Source organism: Haematobia irritans, chromosome 3 (genome assembly GCF_050003625.1).
Source record: "Haematobia irritans isolate KBUSLIRL chromosome 3, ASM5000362v1, whole genome shotgun sequence".
Taxonomy (NCBI): domain Eukaryota; kingdom Metazoa; phylum Arthropoda; class Insecta; order Diptera; family Muscidae; genus Haematobia; species Haematobia irritans.
In genome coordinates, this window is record NC_134399.1 from 225,973,700 (window position 1) to 225,989,812 (window position 16,113).

Consider the following 16,113-nt stretch of genomic DNA (forward strand, 5'->3'; position numbering starts at 1 on the left):
TATTTTTTTCATTAATTTTCTATTTTTTTTTTTTGTAAAATTTAATTGTCCAAAATTTGCACTTCACATAGCCTGATTGCGTACTTTCTAATACTTCTCCACAAGGTCTGCATCGGAAGTTGAAAAAAAAAATCGATGGGGGATTCTTGGATGGGCTTTAAAATAAATGTTTGTGGAACAACTTCCAATTTTTTTGCTGGGCATTTAAAAATAGGACATGTTTTTAGTACTTAATTTAAAGACGCTTTTTACTTGAAACATAGCATAATTTTTTTTATAATAATTAAAGTCGAGTCAGAATTTGGAAATTTAAGTTGTCATTAAAACGTTTTTAAAGGATTTTGTTAGCACATGAAGAAAAAAACTGAAAAACGAATAAACTAAAATTTGTTTCCTGGAATCAAGTACGCAAAACTCAAATTTAAAAGAGAAGTGTGACAAATCTCCGCTTCTTTGTCTTGGAATCAATACTAAACCCATTAATCTTTGCAACTGGGCATGTTTTTTTTTAGTTCATTGATTAAGACAATAAATCCCATAGATATTGAAATGATTCAAATGATTCACCTTCATATTGATCTCTCTCTACTCTACTTCTTATTGCACAAGACTCAATTTATTTATGAAATGCTTTGTTTTGTCACTATATAGTATCAAAATGGCCAACATCAGTATCTGCTATAAATTTAGTTTGATCTAGCTATTTTTGCTACTGATTAGTTGGCTACACTGGTTATTGGTTGGCAAAACTACTCAAATTAGAGGAGAAATACACCTTGGCCAACCTAAATCAGAGAGTTTAGAAGAAGTTGGAATCGATAATTTGTTTAATATGTTCCCCTCCTTTGAACTCTCTCTCTTGTAATTACCTGGGCAACCTAAATCAGAGAGTTTAGAAGAAGAAGACGATGCTTTGTTTAATATGTCCACTCCATTGAACTCTCTCTCTCTCTCTCTCTCTTGCAATTACTCATTGTAGTAAGCAACTTTTAAGTTCTCTTTTAATGTAATAACAACATCCATGATATTTTAATTACATTCTTTATAAATGTGATCATTTTGTTCTGAATTTTGGATTAAGAAAAATGTCCCAGCAAAAACATTTGGAAGTTCTTCCAAAGGCACAACTTTAAAAGCACTTCCAGAAGATGCACTCCAATGATGTTCTTTATTTTAACTACCCAGGAAGTTCTTTTAATTCAATGTTTAATAACTTGGTTTTTTCATACTTTTAATGGATAATTTTAACTTTTTTTGTTTGAAATAGGTTAAAAACAGAGTAAGAATTCATAAAATGGTACAATTCATTTAAATTTTCTCGAAAAAAATGCTAAATCCAATCTGAAAAAATTGTGAATTTTTGAAAATATGTTTCTGACAAGCGTTAGAATCCATTAAAAATTGCAAAAAATTTTAAAAAAATATTTATTTGACAAAATATCACAGATTTTTTTAAATTACACCCGAAACATTGAATTCTGGTCACACCTAAAGAAGTGATGAAAATTCAGTGCAACGGGTGAATTTTATGATAATTTCTGTTTTGTTAAAAACTAAAATATTAAAATCATCACACCAAAATAATTCCGCCGTCTACACTATATTATATCCCAGTTTTATGACTTGTAATTTTTAATACTCTCTCTAAAGAAAAATTATATTTAATAAAATTTTAATTAAAATCTCTTTCCCCAATCATGTACCTTTCCCCCTTTTTTATTTAACTCATAAATTTCTTTAATCTCCATATACATCAATAAAGATTTAAAAGGGATTTTTATCAACTAACATGTCCAACAACATTAATTATACGAATGAAAAAAGGAAGATTTTCCCCCGTTTGGAAATATGTCACATTAATAAATTTATCTATTTTTAAAATTTAATCATAGAAAATTACTTAAATTTATGGCCATTTCAAACATCATGTTTTTCATCGGGCAAACATGTGTTTAAAAATTTTTTTCCATCTACATCATAAAAGTTTAGCCAAACAAAAATTGAAAACATAAACCTCAAAAAAGTGTAAATCCATATGCAAGTGACTCGAAAGTGTTTTCACAACAGAATATTTTTCATCGTCTCAAGCGGAAACAGTTGTTATCGAATTTTATGGTTTTGCTCGTTTTGTAGACACCCATAATAAAATTTGTCTCTTCTCTCCTTTTTTTTTTTTGTTGTCTGCTACTGCTGCCATGACTCCCTTCTGTTTATGATGCTGTGAGTGAGTGAGTGAGTTTAGGTTTAAATTGTGTTTATTTATAAAGGCATAAATGAAACGAGTAACTGTGGTATTACTGTTGGTATTTGGCTGCTTTAGTCTGTATGAGAGAGAGAGAGAGAGAGAGAGAGAGTGGGAGACTTTTTTGCATATATTGTTGATCTATCCACTCTATCAATTTAAACGGAAAATTTAATTTATTTCCTAAGGCTATAGAAAATTTTGTTTATCAAATACCAAACAACAACAACACTGACTACCATTTTATGTTGTTGTTTTTCAACTGCTATCCTTTTGGATGTTTTTTTTTTCATGGAATAGAAAATCAAAAAAATGGAGTAACAAAATTATGGCTGGTAATGGTGTTATCACTTCGTAGAGCAGTAGTTCAGGCTAAAAACTAATGGAAATTTGTCTTTGCCTGTTGGTTTTTTTTTCTATATTTTATGGCTTTACAAATGACCTTTACTTTGGCTGTGTATATGTGTATGTGTTTGCGTTTGCGTTAATTTCCCAAAAAGTATGAAAAAGATTTTTTTCTTTTTCAAACCCCTTTTTTTCCTGGGGATCCTTGGCACACTTAAGAGTCTAGCTTCAGTTCAGACTTTCATATGAATAGCATGTTAAAGAAAAAGGCAACAAAACTTTATCTTAAGTTACTTATTATCTTAAGCCTCTATCATAAAGCAGGCCTTTACACCATGGGGAAGGAGGAGAGCGCTAGCTCTTCATATCTTCTCCAAGAAGAAATCAACCCAAGGCTGAGTTCAAAAGCCAACAACTAAAGGGTGATTTGTTAAGAGCTTGATAACTTTTTTTTTAAAAAAACGCATAAAATTTGCAAAATCTCATCGGTTCTTTATTTGAAACGTTAGATTGGTCCATGACATTTACTTTTTGAAGATAATTTCATTTAAATGTTGACCGCGGCTGCGTCTTAGGTGGTCCATTCGGAAAGTCCAATTTTGGGCAACTTTTTCGAGCATTTCGGCCGGAATAGCCCGAATTTCTTCGGAAATGTTGTCTTCCAAAGCTGGAATAGTTGCTGGCTTATTTCTGTAGACTTTAGACTTGACGTAGCCCCACAAAAAATAGTCTAAAGGCGTCAAATCGCATGATCTTGGTGGCCAACTTACCGGTCCATTTCTTGAGATGAATTGTTCTCCGAAGTTTTCCCTCAAAATGGCCATAGAATCGCGAGCTGTGTGGCATGTAGCGCCATCTTGTTGAAACCACATGTCAACCAAGTTCAGTTCTTCCATTTTTGGCAACAAAAAGTTTGTTAGCATCGAACGATAGCGATCGCCATTCACCGTAACGTTGCGTCCAACAGCATCTTTGAAAAAATACGGTCCAATGATTCCACCAGCGTACAAACCACACCAAACAGTGCATTTTTCGGGATGCATGGGCAGTTCTTGAACGGCTTCTGGTTGCTCTTCACTCCAAATGCGGCAATTTTGCTTATTTACGTAGCCATTCAACCAGAAATGAGCCTTATCGCTGAACAAAATTTGTCGATAAAAAAGCGGATTTTCTGCCAACTTTTCTAGGGCCCATTCACTGAAAATTCGACGTTGTGGCAGATCGTAAGTCTATTCATGATGAAATGTCAAAGCATACTGAGCATCTTTCTCTTTGACACCATGTCTGAAATCCCACGTGATCTGTCAAATACTAATGCATGAAAATCCTAACCTCAAAAGAATCACCCTTTACTTTACCATCACCATCAGCACTACAACAGTGAATATTATACCCGCAATATTCTTCACTACTGGCAGGATTCGACTAAAACATGCTCACATTTCTTTTGTTGTATGAGCAAAACAAAAAAACAAAACGGAAGGAGCAAGTTCTTTTAAATATTTTTTTCTTCAGAAATCTTTCTTCGAATCTTGGTCCTTTATTTTTGTTTTCGTCTGTCCTTTTTTTTTTTGCTTTGTTCTACTGAAACAAAAAAAGGCAAAATAAAATAAGGGTCATTTATCCTTGAAGAAAGAGATATGCTTTTGGTAATTAGTGCGATAATAATCCACGTACAAGGAGGCAACAAACAATCAGTTTGAGGATCCTAAAAATATAAAAGAATCGGTTTATCGTTAGTAACGATTAAAGTTGCCCAAATAGATTTTAATTGACCCCCAACCACTTGGCCAAATCCATAGAGTAGAAGGAGCAAATCACCTTGGGCAACCATGCAAAGGACCAGAACTATTACCAGCAGCGACCAGCAGAAGAGTCAAAAGTTAGAAGAAGACAGAAGTAGTAGCAGATAATTAGTTTAATATTTCAAACGAATGACCTCCTTTGAGAATTTCTCGGTGATTAGAGGGATATACAATGGACGTCCAAAAAAAGCAAAATAACAATTAAACGAATATAATATTAGCAGATCTAAGGTATTTAAGCTATATATTGGGCTCTTTAATTATAAAAAAAAATAACAAATTCTTTATGAAATATTGAAATATTTTTATTACATTTTTATATACTTTATTTCGAGACTCATTGTAATTCCAAACTATATATGTCCATTTATTTTTGTGGCCCACACATTTATAAATTGTAAATGAGTATGTAAATGTCAATTACATGGTCGAGTTTATCATTTTGATTGCTTACTTGATGCCTGTCTGTCCCAGTCCGTCCCTCCGTCTGTCTATCCTTCCTTCTATGTGATACGCCCCCTATTTTGTTTATGCCATTGATGTTGTCATTATTCGTTATCCATTTAAATATTCAACGAAAGACTTTTTCAATTTGACATTTCGTATGTCTTTGTTATTGTTGGTGATTTTTATTGCTATTACAGCAAGATGTTTTCGTTTTTGTTTTTCTATTTTTTCTGTCCACCTATTTTGAATTTAATGAGCTTTGTCAAATTACAAATAATTTGTCATTTGCATGAAGGGGTCATCATGCCCGGGTCAATACGAACAAGTATATACAGCAGTAAGTTCGGCCAGGCCGAATCTTAAATACCCACCACCATTAATCAAATATTAGGGTTTCCTTTGAAATTTTAGGAGGGCTTGAGAACACTTCCCGAAGATAAATTTAAAGATTTCACCTATGAGGACTATATCAGATTCTGGATTTATAAGAACCATTTTTGTTTGAGTTTTAGAGGAATCATTAACATCTCTTGTAAGTGTGCAAGAAAATTATAAATCAAGACGTTATTGATTTTAAATCTTAAATCTGTAGAAGTAAAATCTGGAAATTTTACATTGAGTTTTAAGCAATTTTCATGATCAGTGCTCCTTCTAACCCTCAAGAAGTGAAGTCGGTCTATATGGAGGCATTACCAAATGGACCGATAAAAACTTAATCCGAAACACGTTTTTGTGAGCCTAAAATACCAGAATATTTACAATTTCAGGCAAATCAGATAAAAACTACGGTTTCTAGAAACTCAAGGAGTTCTTATGGGGGCTATACTAAAATATGGACCGATACTCACCGTTTTCGGCACACCTCTTTATGACCCGAAAATACCTCTAGATTTCCAATTTCAGGCAAATAGGATAACAACTTCGGATTCTAGAAGCCCAAGAAGTAAAATCGGGAAATCGGTCTATATGGGGGCTATACCAAAATATGGACCGATACCCACCATTTTGTGCACACCTCTTTATGGTCCTAAAATACCTCTAGATTTCCAATTTCAGACAAATTAGATAAAAACTACGGTTTCTATAAGCCCAAAACCCCAAATCGGGAGGTCGTTTTATATGGGGACCATACCAAAACATGGACCGATACTCACAATTTTTGGCACACGTATTTGTGGTCCTACAATACCTCTAGATGTCCAATTTCAGGTAAATTGAATAAAAACTGCGGTTTCTATAAGCCCAAGAAGTAAAATCGGGAGATCGGCCTATATAGGAGCTATACCAAAATATGGACCGATACTCACAATTTTTGGCACACGTATTTGTGGTCCTACAACACCTTTAGATTTCCAATTTCAGATAAATTGAATAAAAACTGCGGTTTCTATAAGCCCAAGAAGTAAAATCGGGAGATCGGTCTATATGGGGGCTATACCAAAACATGGACCGATACTCACCATTTTTGGCACACGTATTTGTGGTCCTACAATACCTCTAGATTTCCAATTTCAGGTAAATTGAATAAAAACTGCGGTTTCTATAAGCCCAAGACCCCAAATCGGGAGGTCGGTTTATATGGGGACTATATCAAAACCTGGACCGATATAGCCCATCTTCGAACTTGACCTGCCTGCAGACAAAAGACGAGTTTGTGCAAAATTTCAGCACGATTGCTTCATTATTGAAGACTGTAGCGTGATTACAACAGACAGACAGACAGACAGACAGACAGACATACAGACAGACAGACGGACAGACGGACATCGTTATATCGTCTTAGAATTCCTCCCTGATCAAGAATATATATACTTTATATAGTCGGAAATCGATATTTCGATGTGTTACAAACGGAATGACAAACTTATTATACCCCCGTCACCATTTTATGGTGGTGGGTATAAAAATGGATGTGACAAATGTTGTAAGAAAATCAAACTCAATAATGGTTGAGTTAAAGTAATTACAAAAGAATAATATAATTAAAAATTACTAAATTGTGTAGTAAAAAAAGTTTTTGTTTTTTTTTTATAAAGAAAATATTTCTTATACAAAGACAAAATAAGGCAACAATTTAATTTTATTTTAGGCATATGTTGTTGTTGTTAGAAAAAGTCGAATCAAAAATAAAATTTATAATCTTATTTTAGTTCATTGGCGCTAAGGACATTTTTGTAAATTCTAACTCCATCTTTCTTCTTCGAAATGCGAAATTTTCTTAATGAGGAAAAAAATAGATAATTATGTTCGATAAACAATTTCTAAAACTTACCTAGATTTTCTTTTCTGGTTGTGTAGTGACAAAAATCAGCTAATCGAACTGTAAGAAAAAAACATTAATTTAAATTCAAGGGGAATGTAATGTAGCTACATTTTTTATATTGAAAATTTAACAGAACTTCAAAAGTCGAAAAACAGTGCAATATGTTTTCTCTATTAAGAGTTAGCATATAGGCCCCAAATTGAATTATATATCCCAGCCAGATATATACCAAAGACTGTGGAAAATTAATGTTAATGACTCAATTGATCAAGTTGCTTCATCTTCTTTGTCCATAAAGCTCGAATAATAATTAATTATAAATTAGGTAGCAAATTAAGTAAAAGAGTGATTGTTTTTTTTAAGTTTTGAAAAAAAATTTTTCAAAATTTTATATCTATATAAAGTTTTATATCTATGGAAAATTTTGTCAAAATTTTATTTCTATAAAAAATTTTGTCAAAATTTTATTTCTTCTTATTTTGTCAACAGTTTATTTCTATAGAGAATTTTATTTCTACACTCATAGAAAAAATCATGCACGGTGTGCACATTTCAAAACGATTCGTTCATGAAAGTGAATCAACACACATGTGGTGTCAAACGGAGAACAGGCGGTGTCAATCTGACAACGATAAAATGACACCATGCGTTGTCAAAATAACAACCAGCGTTCACGATCTGAAAACGTTATGGTTACGAATTTATAAACAAAATTAAAACAAATTTCCGCTACCGTGACTCGAACCTGTGTTCTCTGCACCATACGCGTTAACAGTCGCCTTAGCACATTGCACCACCGAGGGAGTTGCCATAATAACGTCTAACGATTATTTTAAGACTTTTTATAGTCAAAGAAAAACGAATGCCGTTCATGAAATCGTGAACGCCCGTGGACGAAATTGTAAACATTCTGTTTTGATTTTTTGTGAACGTTTCCGTTTCTTTTTGTCACCATCCATTCACGACTATGGAACGTATTTTTTTCTATTAGTGATATGGAAAATTTTGTCAAAATTTTATTTCTATAGAAAATTTCGTAAAAATTTTACTTTCCAAATTAGGAAAAAGTCGCAAAGTCTATGTTTACAAAAGTCGACTATTTTCCATTTTGAAAAAAAAAATTGAAAGGATAACTTTTTATTTCCTATTTCTATAGAAAATTTTGTGAAAATTGTATATCTATAGAAAATTTTATTTCTATGGAAAATTTTGTCAAAATTGTATTTCTATAGAAAATTGTGTCTAAATTTTATTTTAATAGACAATTTTGTCAAAAATTTTATGTCTATAGAAAATTTTGTCTAAATTTTATTTCTTTAGACAATTTTGTCAAAAATTTTATTTCTATAGAAAATTGTGTCTAAATTTTATTTCTATAGAAAATTTTGTCAAAATTTTATTTCTATAGAAAATTGTGTCTAAATTTTATTTCTATAGAAAATTTTGTCAAAATTTTATTTCTATAGAAAATTTTGTCAAACTTTTATTTCTATAGAAAATCTTGTCAACATTTTTTTCTATAGAAGATTTTGTCAAAAATTTATTTCTATAGAAAATTTAGACAAACTTTTATTTCTATAGAAAATGTTGTCAAAATTTTATTTCTATAGAAATGTTTTTGAAAATTTTATTTATATAGAAAATTTTGTTTACATTATATTTCTATAGAAAATTTTGTCTAAATTGTATTTCTATAGAAAATTTTGTTAAAATTTTAGTTCTATAGAAAATTTTGTTAAAATTTTTTTTCTATAGAAAATTTTGTCAAAATTTTATTTCTATAGACAATTTTGTCAAAAATTTTATTTGTATAGAAAATTTTATCTAAATTTTATTTATATAAAAATTTTGTCAAAATTTTATTTCCATAGAAGATTTTGTCAAAATTTTATTTCTATAGACAATTTTGTCAAAATTTTATTTCTATAGAAAATTTTGTCAAACTTTTATTTATATAGAAAATTTTTTCCAAATTTTATTTCTATAGAAAATTTTTTCCAAATTTTATTTGTATAGAAAATTTTTTTCAAATTTTACTTCTATAGAAAATTTTGTCAAAATTTTATTTCTATAGAAAATTTTGTCAAACTTTTATTTCTATAGAAAATTTTGTCAAACTTTTATTTCTATAGAAAATCTTGTCTACGTTTTATTTCTATAGACAATTTTGTCAAAAATTTTATTTGTATAGAAAATTTTATCTAAATTTTATTTCTATGGAAAATTTTGTCAAAATTTTATTTCTATGGAAAATTTTGTCAAAATTTTATTTCTATAGACAATTTTGTCAAAATTTTATTTCTATAGACAATTTTGTCAAAAATTGTATGTCTATAGAAAATTTTGTCAAAAATTTTATGTCTATAGAAAATTTTGTCAAAATTTTTTTTATAAAAATTTTGTCAAAATTTTATTTCTATACACAATTTTGTCAAAAATTTTATTTCTATAGAAAAATTTGTCAAAATTTTATTTCTAAAATTTCGTAAAAATTTTACTTTCCAAATTAAGAAAAAGTCGCAAAGTCTATGTTTACAAAAGCCGACTATTTTCCACTTTGAAAAGTTGTCTATTCTCAATTTTGAAAAGTTAACATTTTATTTCCTTGCCATCCCCAATAGGTTTTTTTATTAAAAAGTACAAAAAAAGTATAAAAGTATAAACTTTATCAACCCTGATACACACATCCGATCTCACTGAATTGCCCACAATTTCGAACAGCGATTTTTTGGTGATAGGTTCTTGTGAGACTTTTGAGCTGGTGGAAATTTGGTGTGAAATTCGCATATTTTTTTAATCGGTTCAGTATAATAAATCACGTTATTAAATCATATGAAAGTATTTTGTACTTAATTTAAATAAAGCGACTTTTGGTAGTTTTTGTTCCATAGCATAGAGTTCCTAACTGATTTTGATAATATATCCCATAAATATAGAAATGGTGAAGATGGTACACCAGCGTATTGATCAAATTTTCAAATTTTATTACTGGAATATTTAGAAGTAAATTTTCTTTTAAAAATACATATTGATCGAATTCCCCTATTACTTTTTCGATCCTTCAAATGATCGCTGCTCTCCTGGTTTTGTGTTTCGAAATCTTGACCTTATTGCGGCTTTGCACCCTGGTATAATAATAATTTCTTATATTTTTATACCCTAAACCACATAGTGGTCAGGGTATAATAAGTTTGATCGGCCGAAAAATGTGCCTACCAGAAATATTGGTTTTAGACCCCATAAAATATATACCGATCGACTCAGAATCACCTCCTGAGTCGATCTAGCGCTTGGTGTCCGTCCGTCCGTCTGTCCATGTATTTGTTGTTCACAGGATTCCGGTCGCAATTATTAACCGATTTTGATGAAATTTGGTACAGGGAGTTTTTTGGGAACAAGGACGAACGCTATTGAATTTGGAAGAAATCGGATCAAATTTAGATATAGCTCCCATATATATGTATCGCCCGATTTCGACAAATGGGGTCACGTTGCGTTTGTTTTCAAACGGATCGTCACCAAATTTTGCAAAAAGTAATTTTTCATCGTTCTTCAAGTCTGCAAAGTTTCATCTAAATCGGTTCAGATTTAGATATAGCTCCCATATATATGTATCGCCCGATTTTCCCAAATTTGGCCATAAAAACCTTATTTATTAAGCGATCTTACTCAAACTTGGCTTACTCTAATCTTTTATGGTACTGACAATATGTGCCAAAAATAATCGAAATCGGTTCAGATTTAGATATAGCTCCCATATATATGTATCGTCGATTTGGTCAAATTTGGCCGTAAAACCCTTATTTATCAACCGATCGCACTCAAAGTTGGCTAAATGTAATGTTCTATAGCTCTAACTGTATTTGCGAAATTTCATCGAAATCGGTTCAGATTTAGATATTGCTTCCATATATATGTATCGCCCGATTTTGACAAATTTGGCCGTAAAACTCTTATTTATCAACCGATCGTAACCAAGGCTGGCTAAATATAATCTTCTATAGCACTAACTGTATGGGAAAATTTTCATCAAAATCGGTTCAAATTTAGATATAGCTCCCATATATATGTATCGCCCGATTTTGAAAAATTTGCCCCTAATAACCTTATTTTTGACCATAGGGGCCTCATTTATTAACTGATCGTACTCAAATTTTGCACAAAGTGACCTTCTGTGGTAACAATTCAAATTTCAAATGTTGATGTACTAGCTGATCGTATTTAGACTTACATGTAGCTCTTACATAAATCTATTCCCCTATTAGCAGAAATTTGGATTTATTACCCACAACTAATTGACCGATTTCCTCTTTTTTAATAATGGACTCAATATTAGTGGCATACTAACTCTTTTGGTGCAAAATAAACTATAGCTCCTAATATAAGACATTTCTGCTCAGATTGTGACAAGACACCCATAAACATGTACCCCCCTTTATGTTCTCCAAAACCTATACCAATGATACCCCACAAATGCTTATATTTACTAATTCACTAGGGGTGGTTTAGGGTATAATATAGTCGGCCCCGCCCGACTTTCTACTTTACTCACTTGTTTTTAAATTTCTATAATATTGCTGATTTTCTACATCAGAGCCTATTTCTATTTTTTTTTTTCATAAAAACTTACTAAAAATTTAGGTTAAGGTTTTTTGTGTGGGTTTTACTGGACATTTTTGGGGACGAAAGTATCCAAATTTGGGGACAAGAGCTACAAAAAAATACTGCAAACACTACGCATTCTTCTGAATGTCTTATACTATCTCTCCCACTCTCTCAAAAATATAATATGCTCTTCTCTTACATATATTTTGTCAACTTTTAATTTTCTAAATTTCTTCTTTATTTCTAGGTAAGTTCACTGGAAGAATGTCCATATACATCGACATGAAATGTACAAATAAGAGTAAGTTTTAAATATACTAAAAATTCTATAAAATTAAATTTCTCAAAAAAAAAATTCCAAAAATTAAGTCTTCAATATTAAAAAAATTACGGAATTTATTTTCCAAAACTTTTTTTTTTATTCCATTAAAAATCAGTTCCGTATCTCAAATTTGATCAACAGCAAATAGTTTGCAACAGTGATTTATCTCTTGCCGGCAAAATCTGAAATTTGAAAGTCTCTTTTACACAGGTTCACTTTTTGGAGCTTCTGATAATGGAATGATATGTTATATAAAAAAAATATAAAACAATTTCTCATTAAAAACTCTATTTCGGTTGAAAAAAAAACGAAGTGAAGTCAGTACATCTAAAGGAAACTGAAATGTAAACAATAAGCTCAAATTTGTGAAAAATGATTCAACGATTGTATTTAGTTGTTTAAAGTTGGGGTTATGGGGGGATTGGTGACGGCAACTGTTATTAGAGAGAGAGAGTAGTGGACACCAATTCCTGGAGTAGAGTGTGTGGACTGTATAACAGATTGTGGAGGAGGCACTAGGAGAATTGTGGTAGATCAGTATGTGGTATAAATTCTCAGTGGATGAGAAAATATACCATCAAGTTTAGCAACGCAGAGATAGGGAAAGATTTGGAAATAAAAAGACAGGAGTTACAATTTTGAAGTGTGATTGGTTTATTTGGGGGTATGCTCACCGTTCGAGATATAGAGAAGAATAGACCGAATTCAACTTCTTTAACAAGCCAAGAAACTTTTAGATAGAAAGTAATAATTCACAATAATAAATTCGATTAGGGATATCGATTAATCTTAAATTACAACTTCATGGATTTTTCATTAACAATAGTTCATAATAGTTTAGTTCAGATACAAATTCATAATTCATAATAATTCAGTACAGATGCAAATTCGATTAAATAGGAAATTCGATAGATAAATATAAGTCTAAACATTGGTTTAGACATGCTCCCGCCTCCGTAGATGATCACTTCGGGGACGAGCATAGAACTGAAGCCAAAGCTCGAATGGCTTCAGAGATAACCTTTTGATTTGGACGCTGTTGGTTGTTGGTGATGTCATCATTATTATTTGTCTCGTTGCCTTGACGTTTGTTAACTTGTCCTTTGTTGGTGTTGTTGTTAGATTTAGTGTAATTTGGGTGTAGCAAGGTGTTGTGGGGTCTTCCGCATTTTCGACACATATTTTTAGATCGACAATCTCTAAATCGGTGACTTCTCGCCAGACAGTTTACACAATACACCTCTCGTAGGACCCAAATATTGCGCTGTTTCGGAGACATTTTCAAAAATTTAGGGCAAGCCTTAAGTGCATGAAATTTGTTACACAGCTTGCACTTGTAGACGTTGGGAGTTCGCTTTTGATGAGATATGGATGATCTGGAATGTATGAGTTTTTATTAATGAGTGTAATGGATACTAGGGTTAGTAAGTTATTAATGTTTCAAAAAACTTTAGTGTATTTCAGCTTCATCGGAAGTGTTAGAGAAAGGCAAGTAACATAATTTTGCTATGGGACGAGTCAAAGTTCCGGTTTCTGTTCGAACATCTGCGACTCGTACTTTAGTGTCGGAACCACAATACGTTTTTACAATTCGGCCCAAGAGCCATTCATATGGAGGGAGCAAATCATCGATTACAACGACAAGATCGTTTACTTTTAAGTTAGGGACGGGAGATTTCCATTTATAACGTTTGTGCATGGTCTTTAAGTACTCTTCTTTCCATCTTAGAGCAAATTGATGATGAAGAGCTTTCAGTTTAGTCCATTTATTTATCAAAGATAATTTGGGAGAAATGGGTTCTGGGAGAGCAAGTAGTGGAGAACCTCTCAAAAAATGTCCTGGTGTTAAAGCTGTAAGATCAGATGGGTCTTCTGACATAGCCGAAATAGGACGAGAGTTCAAAACTCCTTCTATTCGAGAAAGAAGAGTTGAGAATTGCTCAAATGTAAATCTATCTTCTGTAGACTGTAGATCCATAGGTCACTGGTTCATATCCGGTTCGAAGGACCATGTTTAAAGTTGGGGTTATGGGGGGATTGGTGACGGCAACTGTTATTAGAGAGAGAGAGTAGTGGACACCAATTCCTGGAGTAGAGTGTGTGGACTGTATAACAGATTGTGGAGGAGGCACTAGGAGAATTGTGGTAGATCAGTATGTGGTATAAATTCTCAGTGGATGAGAAAATATACCATCAAGTTTAGCAACGCAGAGATAGGGAAAGATTTGGAAATAAAAAGACAGGAGTTACAATTTTGAAGTGTGATTGGTTTATTTGGGGGTATGCTCACCGTTCGAGATATAGAGAAGAATAGACCGAATTCAACTTCTTTAACAAGCCAAGAAACTTTTAGATAGAAAGTAATAATTCACAATAATAAATTCGATTAGGGATATCGATTAATCTTAAATTACAACTTCATGGATTTTTCATTAACAATAGTTCATAATAGTTTAGTTCAGATACAAATTCATAATTCATAATAATTCAGTACAGATGCAAATTCGATTAAATAGGAAATTCGATAGATAAATATAAGTCTAAACATTGGTTTAGACATTAGTCTTTTCATCCCTTTTAAAGAATTTTTTTTAGCGCGAAAAGAAATCTTCATTTGTTTAAAATTTCGTTCCTCAGAAAAGAAAATTATTCTTTCAGGATAGTATCTGCAAAGTTGCACAAACAAAGGCGTGGTGCCCTTTTCCGTATTCATAGCTACACGTTGAAAATGAGAATATGGTCCCCGGCATTGCCGTATCTAGACATTTTTAACCAGGGGGGGGGCTATAGCCCCCCTATCTATACTACAGTAAAAATATATATATCACACTCTAGGGGGGGGCTAATTTTTTCCGGAGGGGGCTAAGCCCTTCCCCCAGAGGCCTTACTACGCTTATGTCCCCCGGTATTAATTTTTATGTTTTTTTTTTTTCTCTGAAGTTATGGGGCGCTTATATTGCATGTAAAGATTAAATCACTTATTGCACTGAAAAAACAGTGAACCCACCAGGAAGAAAACTTTTGATTAATTTTAGAAAATTTTGAATAGTTTTAGAAATTTTTAACTAAACAGTATTACAAGCGCTGGCATCACGCCGATATCACAAAAATAAGTAAATATTTTTCGACAAATTCAAGAAAATTTATTAGACATAAATAATTTTTTTCACTTTTTAAAGAAAATTTTGCAGTTTGAAGGAAAAAATTGGAGTTCAAAATTGCAAGAATGTCTTTAGTGACATACGAAGTTCATGATGGACGCTGTTGTAGTAAAATTTACAAATTTAAAGAAATAATGAACTATTTTGTGAGAAGTAGGAATTTAGTAAAACTTTTTACTTCATTTGTGTATATTTTTTCCCGTCTTTTAGTTCATTTAACTAACGCACGCAAAAAATTATTAGAGTAAATGAAACTTTCTCCAAATATAATAATAATATGAACTAAAATATAGTTAAATTGGCTTTAGTGAAATAGTGAGTTCACTTTTTTTTGAGTGTGGGGACCCAGAAAACCTCCCTTGAGTTATGGTCATAAAACCTGGTCAATAGAAGTCCTCTCACTCTTCCCGTTCATGTATCGAAAAGATATATGTATATATAAAGAAAAACCGTATTTTGTCTACAATCAATTCAATGGAAATCATTCCACCCACAAACATGTTAATATCAGTAACCGACCCAAATTTCGTTTTAGAAGAAAGAATTACGTTTTTGTTCGCATATAGGAGAGCTACATTAGCCACACGCACATCATTAAATCATTATAGATTTTTATCCAAAACAAGGAGATATGTTCCAAATATTCGTGATTCGAACACAATATGTGAATGTATTTTAGCTATGAAATATTACATTTATTAGGTCTTTCACAAGAACTCGGAATTCTCAAATTTGGACACTCATTAGTGGACAATTGTCATGAGACATTACCTATTTAAATGCATTAAAATTAATGTCTCATGGACACCTCCCAAATGTGGACAAAATTTTGGCATCCATGGGTATACCCTTTTGACAGGTTTCACAATATTTTTAAAATCGATTTTTTTTTTCATTCCATAATTATGAAATAATACCAATTG

General features: G+C 31.7%; 3 protein-coding genes across 3 annotated transcripts in view; 2 read left to right on the forward strand and 1 right to left on the reverse strand.

Moving 5' to 3' along the window:
• The window catches only part of ric8a (ric8 guanine nucleotide exchange factor A), a 469,139-nt gene that overhangs the window by 107,454 nt on the left and 345,572 nt on the right, over window positions 1-16,113 (forward strand). The gene's annotated exons all lie outside the window — the stretch shown is intronic.
• Window positions 1-16,113, forward strand: part of kirre (kin of irre) — a 139,343-nt gene that overhangs the window by 32,848 nt on the left and 90,382 nt on the right. The gene's annotated exons all lie outside the window — the stretch shown is intronic.
• LOC142231473 (uncharacterized) lies at window positions 13,480-14,007 on the reverse strand. Its single transcript, XM_075302082.1, has one exon. It carries the CDS (start codon window positions 14,005-14,007, stop codon window positions 13,480-13,482), a length of 528 nt encoding a protein of 175 aa, XP_075158197.1.

Bases quoted from the DNA above. Each gene is read 5' to 3' on its own strand.
- LOC142231473 (XM_075302082.1), bottom strand. From the start codon at position 14,007: ATGGATCTACAGTCTACAGAAGATAGATTTACATTTGAGCAATTCTCA.